The 14,395-nt window shown below is 36.4% G+C and overlaps 1 protein-coding gene across 1 annotated transcript in view; it reads right to left on the bottom strand.

Annotated features, from left to right (window-relative positions):
• Window positions 1-14,395, bottom strand: part of LOC124273618 — a 136,002-nt gene that overhangs the window by 109,206 nt on the left and 12,401 nt on the right. The window contains 1 exon segment of the mRNA XM_046708902.1: window positions 6,119-6,342. Coding sequence (XP_046564858.1) covers window positions 6,119-6,133 — 15 coding nt within the window. The 5' untranslated portion in view covers window positions 6,134-6,342.

The raw sequence follows: 14,395 nt of genomic DNA, 5'->3' as shown, positions 1-14,395 counted from the left end.
GATGAGTTTGAAATTTTGACACTGAGGCAAAATAAGCTGAAACGTTAAATGTAAACCGATGTCAATTTGTAATCTCACGCTCAACTTCCTTCGAATTACTAATATATTTCTCAAACATTTAAGGAATTCGAGGCAGCGGAACAAGCACCTGTCATGATGTACGTTCACATATTTAAACCACAAATATTTCAGGGGCTGTGTCAAATTCTGCATGCTAACAATAATATTTAGATAATATGATAGAAATAGGTCAGGACTTAGCATCAGCATATTTCACAGCAAAGCCTTATTTTTTAATTGTTAGCTTTAGGATATATTTGCAAAATGTATGGTCAGTGGATCAGAAAAAAATATGAAAGATATATTTTTGCTGTCTTTAAGAAATTATCTGAATATATTTCCATGTATTCAATACTCAAAAAACAGATCTTCTGGGGGTTAAATTTACCATAAATATTGTATGCACAATTTTGTTCAAAACATGCAGCTATGCAAGCAGTGGTATGAAATCAAATTTGCTAATAGTCGATATCCAACTTTTTTTTAGGATAGGCAGATCAGTAAACAAAATTTTGTAACAAAAATTGCCTGACCTTAGTAATTAGGGACATGTTAGTCAAGATTACCCAAGACCTTGTATCCCCTCCAACAGCTGCAACCTCACATCAAGGAACAATTATAGCATCCACTGAAATCACCTGTCAGCATGCAGAGGATGTAGGCTTCGTTACAGACAAAAAACTGAAAACATTTTGAACTTTGAAGCCAAAGGTTCATCTATCTTTGCATCTTAAATCGCTTCCTAATAAATATTACAGTTTTGTTAAACCCTTCAATTTCACAGCCGACTGCGTAAGAGCATCTACCATTAGATGAAGATGCTAGGGATAAACTCAATAGAAATGCTAAGCTTGTAATAACATTTTTTACAAGTCAGCATGTTTAATGAATACAGTCTTAATATACTGAAAGGGGTTACAAGGCTAGATGCCTATGGCGTTGCAATTTGTAGTAGAGGGTTACGTACCTTAGGCAAGCCAGAAAACTACACCATTGAGGGTTTCATATGATAGAATCCCAGTTCTCCTGATTGTTATTTTATGTTTGTCAGCAGCATACTGATGCTCGATGCTACCCGTGTAAATATGGATTAGAAACGGTCTTCACAACCCATGCTTGTCGTAAGAGGCAATTAACAGGATCGGGTGGTCAGGCTTGCTGACTTGGTTGACACGTGTCATCGTATCCCAATTAATGAGATCGATACTCATGCTGTTGATCACTAGATTCCCTGGTCAACACTTCATAATTTACAGACTGTTGCCATATAGCTAGAATTTTGCTCCATGCATATTTAACATCAAACAAACAAATGACGCTTGTTGGTTGTACCAAGTAAAAGGCAAAGTGGTTAATATTCGACACTTGCATTACTTCAGGCTTTTGTCCTAAATTAAGTTCAACACTGTGATATAATTGAATACGCCCTCACCTACTAAAATACTCGAACAAAAACTTGCTGAAAATGTGAGCATTTTATGGCCTCTTCCATTCTAACTCAAAAAAATAATTAAGAAAATATGTCAACCCACAGAAAAAAATAATTTCACTAATAACATTTTGCTGTTTGTTAATATTGAGTACAAACCTCCCTGGTCATATAATTATATCCAGACGTTTACTCAGTTTAGAAATTATGTTTTGAGTAATAGCTCTGATCAGAAACTGTATCAAACAATTTTACAGGCAAGAAATGCCTATTGAATAATTAAATCATCAAGAGTTATCTCCCTTGAATTGTATACCTATTATGGTGACCATTTTCCATATTTTCATGTTTATACCAGACAGAATCAAAACGAATTTTAACTTGAATGCGGTACCCATTGAGTTGAACATTTTAGCAATACTTTCTATATTAACATGTTTACATCAGATAGAATCGAAACAAATTTCAACTTGTGAATATCATCAACACTTGACAATTATGAAACAATAATAAATTTGATCCAAATGATAAACAATAACAATTGTGAGTCACGTCTTCATATGACTCATACTAAACTTCCGTGTATTATGTGTATGCCAATATAATGTTTGAATAAAATGTTTCTATAAACTGTCACCCTTGAGCCGAAACACAAAAAGTCTGTACCAGGAAGTTAAGCCAAGTTTTCAGACTTATTTTCATTTTTAAAAAAACGCTAAAAGAAAAACTTCCTAGTACTCTGTCGACCAGGAAACAACCAAATGCTAAAACATAACTTAAATGTCACAAACTCAGTCAAAACATGCAAACTGTGAGAATATGTTTGATGTTATTTTTGAAAATACAACCTATCCTTATAAGGACCAGAGGACACAGGGAGAGGTGAAAGACACATGCTGTGTTATAATGTAACACCTTCTGTCATCTGTGTCATATTTAACAACTGACACATCTAAGCTGTTTTTATTAAATTAACTTTTCATAAGTTCAGATAATACCCTAACTTTAGTGTAGTTTACAGAAATGTTTTTATCTATTCCAATCAGTGCTTGCTAGTGTTGGATATAATAAACTTGATGTTGAAAATATAAATTGAAAATTTACTTTCCTAGCTAAATATTGTTTGTATCACTGTGTAACCATGGTTACATAGAAAAATCAGGTTACTTTTGAGATTAATATTGGAATTAACCTGTACCCAAATCAATAGTTCAATTGTTATAACCGTTTACTCTGATAAATCAGACAACAACTAGACCCCAAACAAACTATTTGTTCACCATGGAGAAGACCTTGCTATACAACATGTACACACCACAATATGCATGGCCATGAATGGAGCTCGACTGTACTCATGTGAACCGCCCTTATTCACGAAGTATCAAAGAAAACCCAAAACATGCTTAAGGCTACGCATTAGTAATTCACAATACCAGAAATGCAATGTTTGCTTTCCATTACAATGTCGCATACAGGTTCTCTCAGCCGAACAAATCGTCAAACAGGTACATCGTGTCCCCTAATTGTTGCAAATCACAACAGGCAATTAACCAAGTATCTCTTTCCATTTCGCTTTTTGAAATTTTTCTGAATTTTTAAACATCAACAGAAGCAATGGAATTTGAACTTCAGGACATCCTCATTATGGCGTGATGCTGATATTTGAGATGACTGTACAGAAAGAAAATGCTTTTGGAAAAAGATGTGAAGAATATTGAATCATAGCGATTCCTGATTCTGTCAGCTCGACCATCACCTTCATCTGATGTATTTTTTTTCAGTATAACAATTCCAAAAATTAGTCACACGAAGATCCAGGTTAGGACTGAATACTCGAATACTTATAACTCGAATACTGCTGATTGCGGCACTAGACAGCCCACAAACCTAGAGTGTGAAGAAAGCATGATAATAGGCACATCTTACACATTCAACGTTTTGGTGAATTTACAAGAATTTTGTATGTTGATGACAATCCAAGGATCATAATGAAGCCAATCAAGAAGAATTGGAGAGATTCAGTAAAATGGTAAATGTTTTGGAAACGTGGCACCATGGATTATATTAAGATTACAAGCAGATACGAAACACAAATACTCACTCGCTCTATCTGACATCACATAAAATACTTAATAAATATCAAAAATGGAAATGAGACTTCTTGGCAGCTCATTAGGACAGATGTAAGTCAATATATTACTGTTGTCCACTAAAACAGATGAGTAAGTATTTTTTCAAGTAGTTCAAATCCAAATTATCCTTGTATTTCAAACATTCTGAAGTCAAAGACAAAATGGCCAGGAGAATATTACACACTCCTAAGAAGAAATATGCAGTCAAGACCATTGAAGCTGATAATGAAAACAAGATCAAGATCTGTGACATCTCAAACAATGGATGACATCAGCTTGAACTATACTGGACAAAATAAGTTAGGGATATTGGTATTTTTATGATTGATATTTTATCAGTGTGTCAACAAATAAATAGATCAATATTCATAATTTCAAAATTTACATATATCCCTAACTATTTTTGTCCAGTATATATACATGGCAATGTATGGCAATATCGTCACATTCATACAGGCCATTTTGCAAACAATGAAGACAATATAATACTTGGCGTCAGCTCATCAGGCATCAACACAAATAATTCAGTCAGAATTACGGAGGATAATTTCACCTGCATGGCATCACAAATGTATATTCATGTAAATATGTATGTGAAATATCATAAGAAACCCTGAGAAGGGGTAGCATGTACTTCAAAACACTGTGTTGGAATTTGTTGTCATGTTAGTTAGTGTTTGTTTGGAAGAAACTGTAGTGATGTGATGTTGTAATAATGTTGTTTGGAAGACACTGTAGTGATGTGATGTTGTAATAATGTTGTTTGGAAGACACTGTAGTGATGTGATGTTGTACTAATGTTGTTTGGAAGAAACTGTAGTGATGTGATGTTGTACTAATGTTGTTTGGAAGACACTGTAGTGATGTGATGTTGTACTAATGTTGTTTGGAAGAAACTGTAGTGATGTGATGTTGTACTAATGTTGTTTGGAAGAAACTGTAATGATGTGATGTTTGTAGTTGTTGGGGTGATGTTGTACTGATGTTGTTTGGAAGAAACTGTAATGATGTGATGTTTGTAGTTGTTGGGGTGATGTTGTACAGATGTTATTTGGAAGAAACTGTAGTGATGTGATGTTTGTAGTTGTTGGGGTGATGTTGTACAGATGTTGTGTGGAGGTTACTAAGTCATGCAGCCATACGTACTGACGTGATACAGTGTAAAGTTGTCATGATTGCATGATGTAAGTGATGTAGTACAGTGTCATGTTGTCATGATTGCATGATATAAGTGATGTAGTACAGTGTCATGTTGTCATGATGGCATGATATAAGTGATTTAGTACAGTGTCATGTTGTCATGATGGCATGATATAAGTGATGTAGTACAGTGTCATGTTGTCATGATTGCATGATATAAGTGATGTAGTACAGTGTCATGTTGTCATGATGGCATGATATAAGTGATGTAGTACAGTGTCATGTTGTCATGATGGCATGATATAAGTGATGTAGTACAGTGTCATGTCATGATTGCATGATATAAGTGATGTAGTACAGTGTCATGTTGTCATGATTGCATGATATAAGTGATGTAGTACAGTGTCATGTTGTCATGATTGCATGATATAAGTGATGTAGTACAGTGTCATGTTGTCACGGCACTATTGTAGTGATGATGTTCAATGATGTTGCTGATGTGTTCAATGAAACATTTAGCGATGTTATTTATGTGAGACTGAAGTGATGGCATCACAGTGATGGTGACATGTTATTTTTGTGGTGTTGATGTAAAGTTGTAATGCTGATACAGTCATGATGTAATGATGTCGTAAGAGAAGTCATGGTTGTTGTGATGATGATAATGATGACAACGATGATGATGATGATGATGATGAAGTCATCATTATTTCATGATTGATATAGTACTGTAGTACAGTTGTTGTGATGATGATAATGTTGTCATGGCAATATTCTAATGATGTTTAGTGACATAGCTGAGATGTTTAGTGATGACTGACTGACTGAGTTTAGTTTTACGCCGCTTTTAGCAATATTCCAGCAATATCACGGCGGGGGACACCAGAAATGGGCTTAACACATTGTGCCCATGTGGGGAATCGAACCCGGGTCTTCTGCGTGACGAGCCAACGCTTTAACCACTAGGCTACCCCAACGCCCTGTTTAGTGATGAAGCAGTGATGTTATTTATGCAAGACTGAAGTGATGGTATCTATGTGATGTTGAGATGTTACTTTTGTGGTATTGAAGTTGTAATGATGACACTATAATGAAGTGATGATGATGATGATGATGATTTGAGGGGTGAAACAGAAACGACCAATCACTCCTGAACACTGTGTTTTAAAGTCTCATATCGACCAATGTCAGTGAGTAAATTTCCATATTTGCACCACAGAACGTCACCATGGCAACAAGATCAATACACACCCAAACAGGCATCAGAGAAACAATGACGGATCCTTCCATCCTTTGAAAGGACATCTACCTTTAACGAGGGTGTCACACCTCAACGACTACACACTTAATGACTCACCTGCGAAGCCTCCATCAGTGCTGTCGTGGGTCGTTACAGTTGTTGCCGATGTAGTATTACATTGTGACAACGACATCACATCTCAGTATTGACTTGGACCAGGGCATGAGGATGTATTTTTAGTTGATCGTGGGAAGTGATTCCTCATCCGTACCAGCTAATCACAGTAGCATCTACGTAGAAAGTAGTCCATCCGCGGCCACCATTGTGTGGAGTCTCTCAACCTGAAAGTACCACAAAGTAGCAATGTAATGACTTCCAAGTTTCCGTTATCAATAAAGCTGAACTTTTGATGGTAACACATGGGGCGATCACACTAGCCGTGAAGCACACGGGACTAACAAGGACGGTTACACCTCTGTGACTGCCATCATATTATGGGCAAGAAAATAACAACAATAAACTTGTTAAAACCTTTACTATACTTCAAATATATGCATGTAGTCAAGAGACCTTGTCATATCCTGATGGCATTATTTTCTAAACATAGTCCAGATCCATCTGACTGGTAAATCTGGACCTTAAACTTATATGAATTCAAGTGATAATTTGCTTGATTCTAAACCGAACATCACTCCTCAATGTAAATAAGAAGTTGTTTGTCCATGTTATCCTTACTCCAACTTCAATATGCCTCTCTCTAGTTGTGAATAGCTGCAAAATTGCTGATGCAGCTTAAACAACATTTACTCACTTACTCTAAATACCTCAAAGCAGATAACTCAATTCGTTATTTGTCATAACCAGAATCTAAGCTAAGAAAGGAGTGTTTCTACTTGAATTTGAGTGTTATTTATCAAAGTGAGATATGTAAAAGGGACAAGTAAATCTGATTTTACATGTCGTCACAGTGTTAAGCTAATCCTGTTTGAAGACCAAAATGTACACTATCTTTGTATTTTAATATCTAACAAAACTGAAACATTGAGAACTGGTCAAGAATTATAGACTATTGTTTAACTCAGCAATATTCCAGCTACATTGCGACAGTCTATAAATAATTCAGTCCGGACCAGACAATCCAGTAGGGCTGCGCAATATAACCGGTTTACCGGTATTTACCGGTTCAGACATGAAAACGATACACATTGCGATACGCTGATCAAAAACCGATATTTCGACTTGAATTTGGAAAACTTCGTAACACTCAGAAATCCTCACATATTTCCTTGTTTCATTTGTGCCAAATATTATTTACATTTTTATTTTGTCATGATTAAAGGTTGTTGTTAAAGCTTAATCAAGCATAGTTATTTTGTTGTGATTTTGCTTTATAAATCAAACATTAACTGGATTGTAAGTACTTTCATGTTTAAAAAAAAAAATCTTGCAATATATTGCAATACATATCACAATATATGCTTTCGCATCACAATATATCGCAATATGAAAATTCTCTGCAATACCCACCCCTACAATCCAGTGATCAACATCATGAGCAGTAAACTACACAACTGGGATACGATGAAATGTGTCAACCAAGTCAGTGACTCTGACCACAAAATCCTGTTAGGGTTAAGAATTGTAGCCCGCAAATGCAACAAGTCACTGTTCTAAATTCTCCTAAAAACAATTCTCCTAGTTTCTGTGCAACAACATTTGATTATACATGATTGATTAAAAAATCATATCTGTTAAAACCTCACTGTCCATGTTAACTTTTGATGTTATTTTACAAAAAGAAAATGATTTTATTTCAATTATCAATAAACAGCAACAAATGTTGTCACATGTTTGAGTGAGTGAGTGAGTGAGTTTACTTTAACGCCGCACTCAGCAATATTCCAGCTATATGGCGGCGGTCTGTAAATAATCGAGTCAGGACCAGACAATCCAGTGATCAACAGCATGAGCATCGATCTGCACAATTGTGAACCGATGACATGTGTCCACCAAGTCAGCGAGCCTGACAACCCGATACCATTAGTCACCTCTTACAACAAGCATAGTCGCCTTTTGTGGCAAGCATGGGTTGTTGAAGACCTACCGGTATTCTACCCCGGATCTTCACGGGTCACATGTTTTTTGAAAAATGATTGACAGAGGTAGGGTTGTCACTCATACAGACATAGATACATACAAGTCCCAAGCAATTTGACAACATTGTGCCAAGTCTAGGGCTGGCTATCGCTAGAGATGATCAACAATTGTTATCTGAATATGGTTCAATCATCTACAAATATCAGAGAAGTAACGTTGAGCAAAACTGTCATTAAAGTCTGCTAGAAATCAGCATATTTCACATCACTGGTGAATCATGATACATTTATGAATGGATTACTGACAATACAACGTCCTGAACATAACTTAAAGTAGCCAATGAATAAAGACCTAACTTTGTATATTGTGTGAGTATATTAGAACTATATTTCATCACAAATGTTGATGTACAACACTATTTACACATCAGTAATCGTTAATCATTCTTTCCTTCGGTGGGTATTTCTAATCTTTTAAGCCAACACTTGCCAAGTTTAGAAATGTATTAGCTGGAGGGTAAAGAGATTCTCTGGAAATGTTTCAGTCATAGTAAAGACAATTTATCTAAATACAAAACTATTTTCTTTTCACAGACTTCATGAGGCATGTTGACAGGACCTGAGCTAAATATCTGGCTTGCTAAGCATACAGATCCTGTTAACCAGGCAAAAGTGATGATGATCAGAAAGTAAGTAAAAATAGCTATGACATGTGCATATATACTCATGGAAACAAATAAGGTAACACATTAAGTACAAGTGTTCCTTTATTCTTTTCCAGGTTTCTTCACAAGGTATGTATTGCACTGTGGGTGAAAGTCTGGAAATAAATTAAGGAAAACTTGTACTTTCATGTGTTCCCTTATATTTTTCAAGTCCATCACATAATGTAGTGCTAGAATAAATATATCCTCATTGAAACCAATAACTATATGACTACTCAGCCAAGAAACAGTCCATGTCGGTATTTGAGACAAACCACATGAAGAGAGCTGAGAACCACTGATATCCTTGTTTGACATTTTGTCGTAAAAAGTAATTTTTGTAATATAACTAAAAATACTTATCTACCAAACAAATCCAGAGAGGCCAGACCAATCCTAATTTTTTTAATATTCAAGTGCTGAGGCAGTCTAGATTTGCCAATTCATTCTGGACTTGACTAGGACTCCTCTTCAATATTCTCCATGGTCTCAAAACCAGATTATGATCTTTAAAGAACAACCTAATCTTAGTGTCCTTATTTAGGCGGAAGGGAAGGCATGATCAAAATAGATTTAATAAAATACACTATAAAACCTTGGAGGACATTACTGCTGAAATACTGTTAATATGGTTCCACAAAAAGACTATTTTGGAGTCATAGAAACCAGCAACTTAAAGAGTTCCTTATAAAGCAAATACAAACCATTTTTACCAAATCTTGAGCCACCAACCCCAAACCTTTTTCTGTACCACCGTTGTTCCAATGTACCACTGTCCCGATATACCTCCAACACAACTGGCATGAAGCTGATGTTTCAGAGCATCTGGTATATCTGACTCTCCTGAATCCTGATCGAAAAGATACTTGAAGTGCACTTGCAACATCCTTTCAATGAATACTTCCCGGAGTGTGAAAGCCATTAATTATTTCCCTGTGTGATTTGATTGAGTAAACATTTACTCACAGCCTGTCATTTTTCTCTCAACCCTAGATACCCAGTGCATCTGCACACGCTCGTTCACTTACATACAATAAACCGCAGTCTGTTAAATCATTAAATCAACACCTGCTGAAATGCTTCTAAAATGAATTATCATGAAAACAGATGTTGGAAACATCAAAACTTGCTAATTTTTCCAATATATCAGAGACTTTTTGTGTTAACATGTATATTTTATTAGGAAGAATAATATCTATTACTTGCGTTTGAACACCAGCTTGTCCAATAACAGAAGAATATACTAGCTATTCTCTGAGTGTTAGCACAAAACGTAGAGTCAATGATTTATTACATCTATCGACAGCATCACTAAAGTGTACATGGATAGCACAGCATCAATATCAACTTCATGGCAACCAACAGTGACAGGGTTTGTCTGCTTGTTTGTTTGGTGTTTAACGCTGCACTCAACAATATTCTAGCTATATGGCAACGTTCTGTAGATAATTGAGTCTGGACCAGATAATCCAGTGATCAACATCACAGTGATAGACCATTTCATGTATACATTCTAATCTCTCTATCTCACGGGAGTGAGAACAGTTTTACACTGCTTTTAGCAATACTCCAGCAATATTATGGTGGGGACACCCCAAATGGGCTTCACACATAATACCCATTTTGGGAATCAAACCCAGGTCTTCGGTGTGACGTGCGAACGCTTTAACCACAAGGCTACCCCAACCCCACCCACCCCCACCCCACTCAGCATGATAAGTACAGACACAGCACCTCAACCCACATACATGCAGACCCGCCTAAACATGGGGGAATGTCTACTGCACACACTCTGGTTTTATACTGCACCATTTATGTCCTCGACAATACTTAAAATACCAGCAAAGTGAATCACAAATTGTTGATCTATTAAGGTGCTTATGTAAATATTGACACAGCAAGGGTAACCAGTCACAGTAAGGCTGGGGACGGCTGGTAACGGTTAGTCACCTAGGTTTGTGGATTTCAAACTTGTCCCGGGGATGTCTTGCTCTAGATAAGATGTACATTTCCATAACATATGCGACACAAATCATCATGACAATAATTACAACAGAAACAATGAGAAACAAGGAATGACAGATGGAAATAAATGGCGCCAATCGTGAGCTTCTAATGAAGGAATTAATTACTTGATTGACGAGGGAAAGGTCAATGCATAAATCTGGGTTATAAGTAGGTTATTCTGTGTTCTATTCATTTAAGAGAGAAATTGATGAAGAAAAAAATGTCAACCTTAAAGAGAAACTTGACTGGAGGCAGCGTATCGTTGAGTGAGCAAGTATCGTATACGCCGCTTGAAGCAATATTCCAGCAATATTCCAGCAATATCACGGCGGAGCACACAAGAAATGGGCTTCACACATTGTACCCAGGTGAGGAATCGAACCCAGGTCTTCTTTGAGCATCCCCTTTAACCACTAGGCTACCTCACCACCCCTCAGTGACTGTGACACAGACTAAACTAATGTGAGTTTACCTTTAGCTGGCATACCTAGCTTAATACATCCTTATTCACTAGATGTTGACAAAGTGTTCAAGAACTCTACACTGCACTAAATAATGCCCAGGAATTCTGCCTATTGTACTGCTGTTGTAAGCCTACACCAAATGTGACACATGGCACAGCGCATAAACAGATGCAAATTAGATGTCACTTGGTACAGCGTTAAAAGTGGACTGACTTTCATTTAGAACATTATTACTCATTGGTTTAAATATACTGAAATGATTGGACTCAAGGGAGTAAAATTAATTGAATACTCAGTTAAAACTATGAAAAGGACAAGGTGAATGATAACGTAAGGATAAATATGCATGTAAGATCAAATTTATTGAGTATTTACAAATATTCAAGCGTACTTGTACGCAAAAGACTTGAAGGAATTGAGTTTTCACATAAATATTTGCGTAATTTACGCAGATACGCAGCTTATCTGTACCTCTGTCTCTACCAGACAATCCAGTCATAGATATCATGAGCATCGATCTACGCAATTGGGATACGATGACATGTGTCAACAAAGTCAGCGAGCCTGACCACGCAATCCCGTTAATCGCCTCTTACGACAAGCATGGGTTGCTGAAGATCAATTCTAACCCAGATCTTCACGGGTTAATAAATACGTATATGCCCATGAAGAAGACACTGTTTGCATTCACTCTTAATTGTGGTTAAGCACAAAATCAAGAAATAAATCACAGCATACTCTGAATATTTATAAATCCAAATTAAATACTGAAAACTATCAATCAAATATTCAACTGAATCATCACTAACATCTGATACTTCCGTTAAAGCTTGATATTAGGTTGGGAATAATGGCCAAATGATCCAAGGTAATGTATGGTTACATGAGTTGCTTCCCTTGGACATAGCAGGAACTGCTGCTGGTTCTAAGACAAAGTTGTGAAAGCTTATGGTCCTTGATCATTTTTTACCACATACATGGTCATTTCATGATGGGTTTAATATAATAAAGGATTGGTTGGTTGGTTTGTTGTTTAACGCCGCACTCTGCAATATTCCAGCTATTTGGCGGCAGTCTGTAAATAATCGATTCTGAACCAAACAATCCAGTGGTCAACAGCATAAGCCTCAATCTGTGCAATTGGGATATAAAATAAAGCAGTTTCCACTCAGTCTTTCAGTTATAAGTGAGTGAGTGAGTATGGTTTTATGTCGCTTTTAGCAATATTCTAGCCATATCACAGCGGTGGACACCAGAAATGGGCTTCGAACATTGTACATTGTGGGGAATCAAACCCGGGACTTCGGCATGACAAAGCGAACGTTTTAACCACTAAGCTACCCCATCGCCCTTCAGTTGTAAGAAATTATAAGTTTATTTCACGTGAGAAAAGCAGAAACTGATGCAGGGCCATATTGTTAGATGCCGTGATGACAGATCTGGGCACATTAGGGCTGGGACGGTTCACCGATGCACCAATACACCGCGATACATTTAAGTTTGATACAGCTATCGTATCGTCGACTGGTGTATCGATACAAAATGATACACGACTTTTTTCAAAATAGTATTATCTTAAACATGATAAAGTACTTATTTCGAGAAAAATACGCAAGTATGATAGAGTTACTTGTTGATAACTTGTCATTCTTTCAAGGTGTATGTATCGTGATACGTATCGTATCACAGGTAAACTATCACGATATGCATCGCATCATGACATAGTGTATCGTCCCAGCCCTAGGGCACATGTGCTTCACGACGATGATTTTCTTCCTACAATAGGTTGAAATGCTGTGACAGAACTGAAATACTGTTAGAGCTCATTCATTAACTCTAGAGTCTGTTTGCAGTGAAAACATACTAATGAATTTCACTTTAAACAAAAATGTAAATCAAATAAAGCGAAATTAGAAGTACGAATCCTCATGATTTTTACCTTGCCAATTGAACATTTAAATCTCAGAATTTTATTCAACTTAGGATAAAAGTTGTTTAACAGAAAATCATAGATTCAAATCGCTATTATTGGTTTGTATTACAAGGGAGTAAACGCAGTAATTGGAACAGTGATACAAATGCACGTGCAGTACGTGATGAGCGTTAACTTAGACCAACCCTACTTGTTCTCGGTGTTTCATTTAATGTGCATACCCCGTTGTAATACAAACCAACATTTTATATGTTTAATTGGCAAGGTAAAATTATGAGGATTCGCAATCTTAATTTCACTTTATTTGATTTACTTTCTGTTTAAAATGAAATCCATCAGTACGTTTTCACTGCAAACAGACTATAACAAACATGAAATTATATTCTTATGAATTGTCAAAATGTCAGTGATACTTCTCACGGCTTTTGTAGGGATCGGCAAAAAACACTACTCCGATCAATATTCACCATCAATTTCATTCCTGTTACGATTCAACTCACAGCAGCTCAAATAACAACAATGACATTATGCATATAGCTCATATTAAATGCATAAAGAAACCATGTTAACCTTGTCAATCTATTGTCCATCAAGAACTCTTTGCAATAACTTATGTATTGTCTATTGTTCCAACCCATGTCAAAATCTAGATATATTTGGAGCTGACACCTGGGGTCCCCCTCGTAACCCTCCTCAATGAAATGAACATGACATTCCCCAATAAAGGAGCCATTCAAACTAATGACATCACACCTGTCAATCAATGCATGGTTGCCATAGCAACCTTAGAAGTAGAAAGACTGACATTATATGAACATTAGGTCATTCAGTCTACCATGCACTATACTATGCATGCCACAAGTGTATCTAAATATTCCCAGCATACAATGACGTGTTTATACTTATTCAACAGACAACATAACTCTGTTTAACTTGCACATTATGCTGACAATGGCTACATCTTCAGTGTCGACCACCCTCAACATGAACAGATATGCATCTTAAAAACCGAGACAATGATGTCTTCCTGAATGTTCATGTCAACACTTAACACCAAACCATTGTCAAATATTCACAGATATGAAACCAGAATTTTCTTTAAAAGTGACAAAAATCATATTTATTATAGTGAGTGAGTGAGTTAAAATTTATCGTCACACGGCAATATTTCAGCCATATCGTGACGAGAA

This window comes from Haliotis rubra, unplaced genomic scaffold, assembly GCF_003918875.1.
Source record: "Haliotis rubra isolate DU_JTF1 unplaced genomic scaffold, ASM391887v1 Scf182, whole genome shotgun sequence".
Classification (NCBI taxonomy): Eukaryota; Metazoa; Mollusca; class Gastropoda; order Lepetellida; family Haliotidae; genus Haliotis; species Haliotis rubra.
The sequence above is the reverse complement of the archived record's forward strand: the minus strand, read 5'-3'. Positions and strand labels throughout refer to the sequence as shown.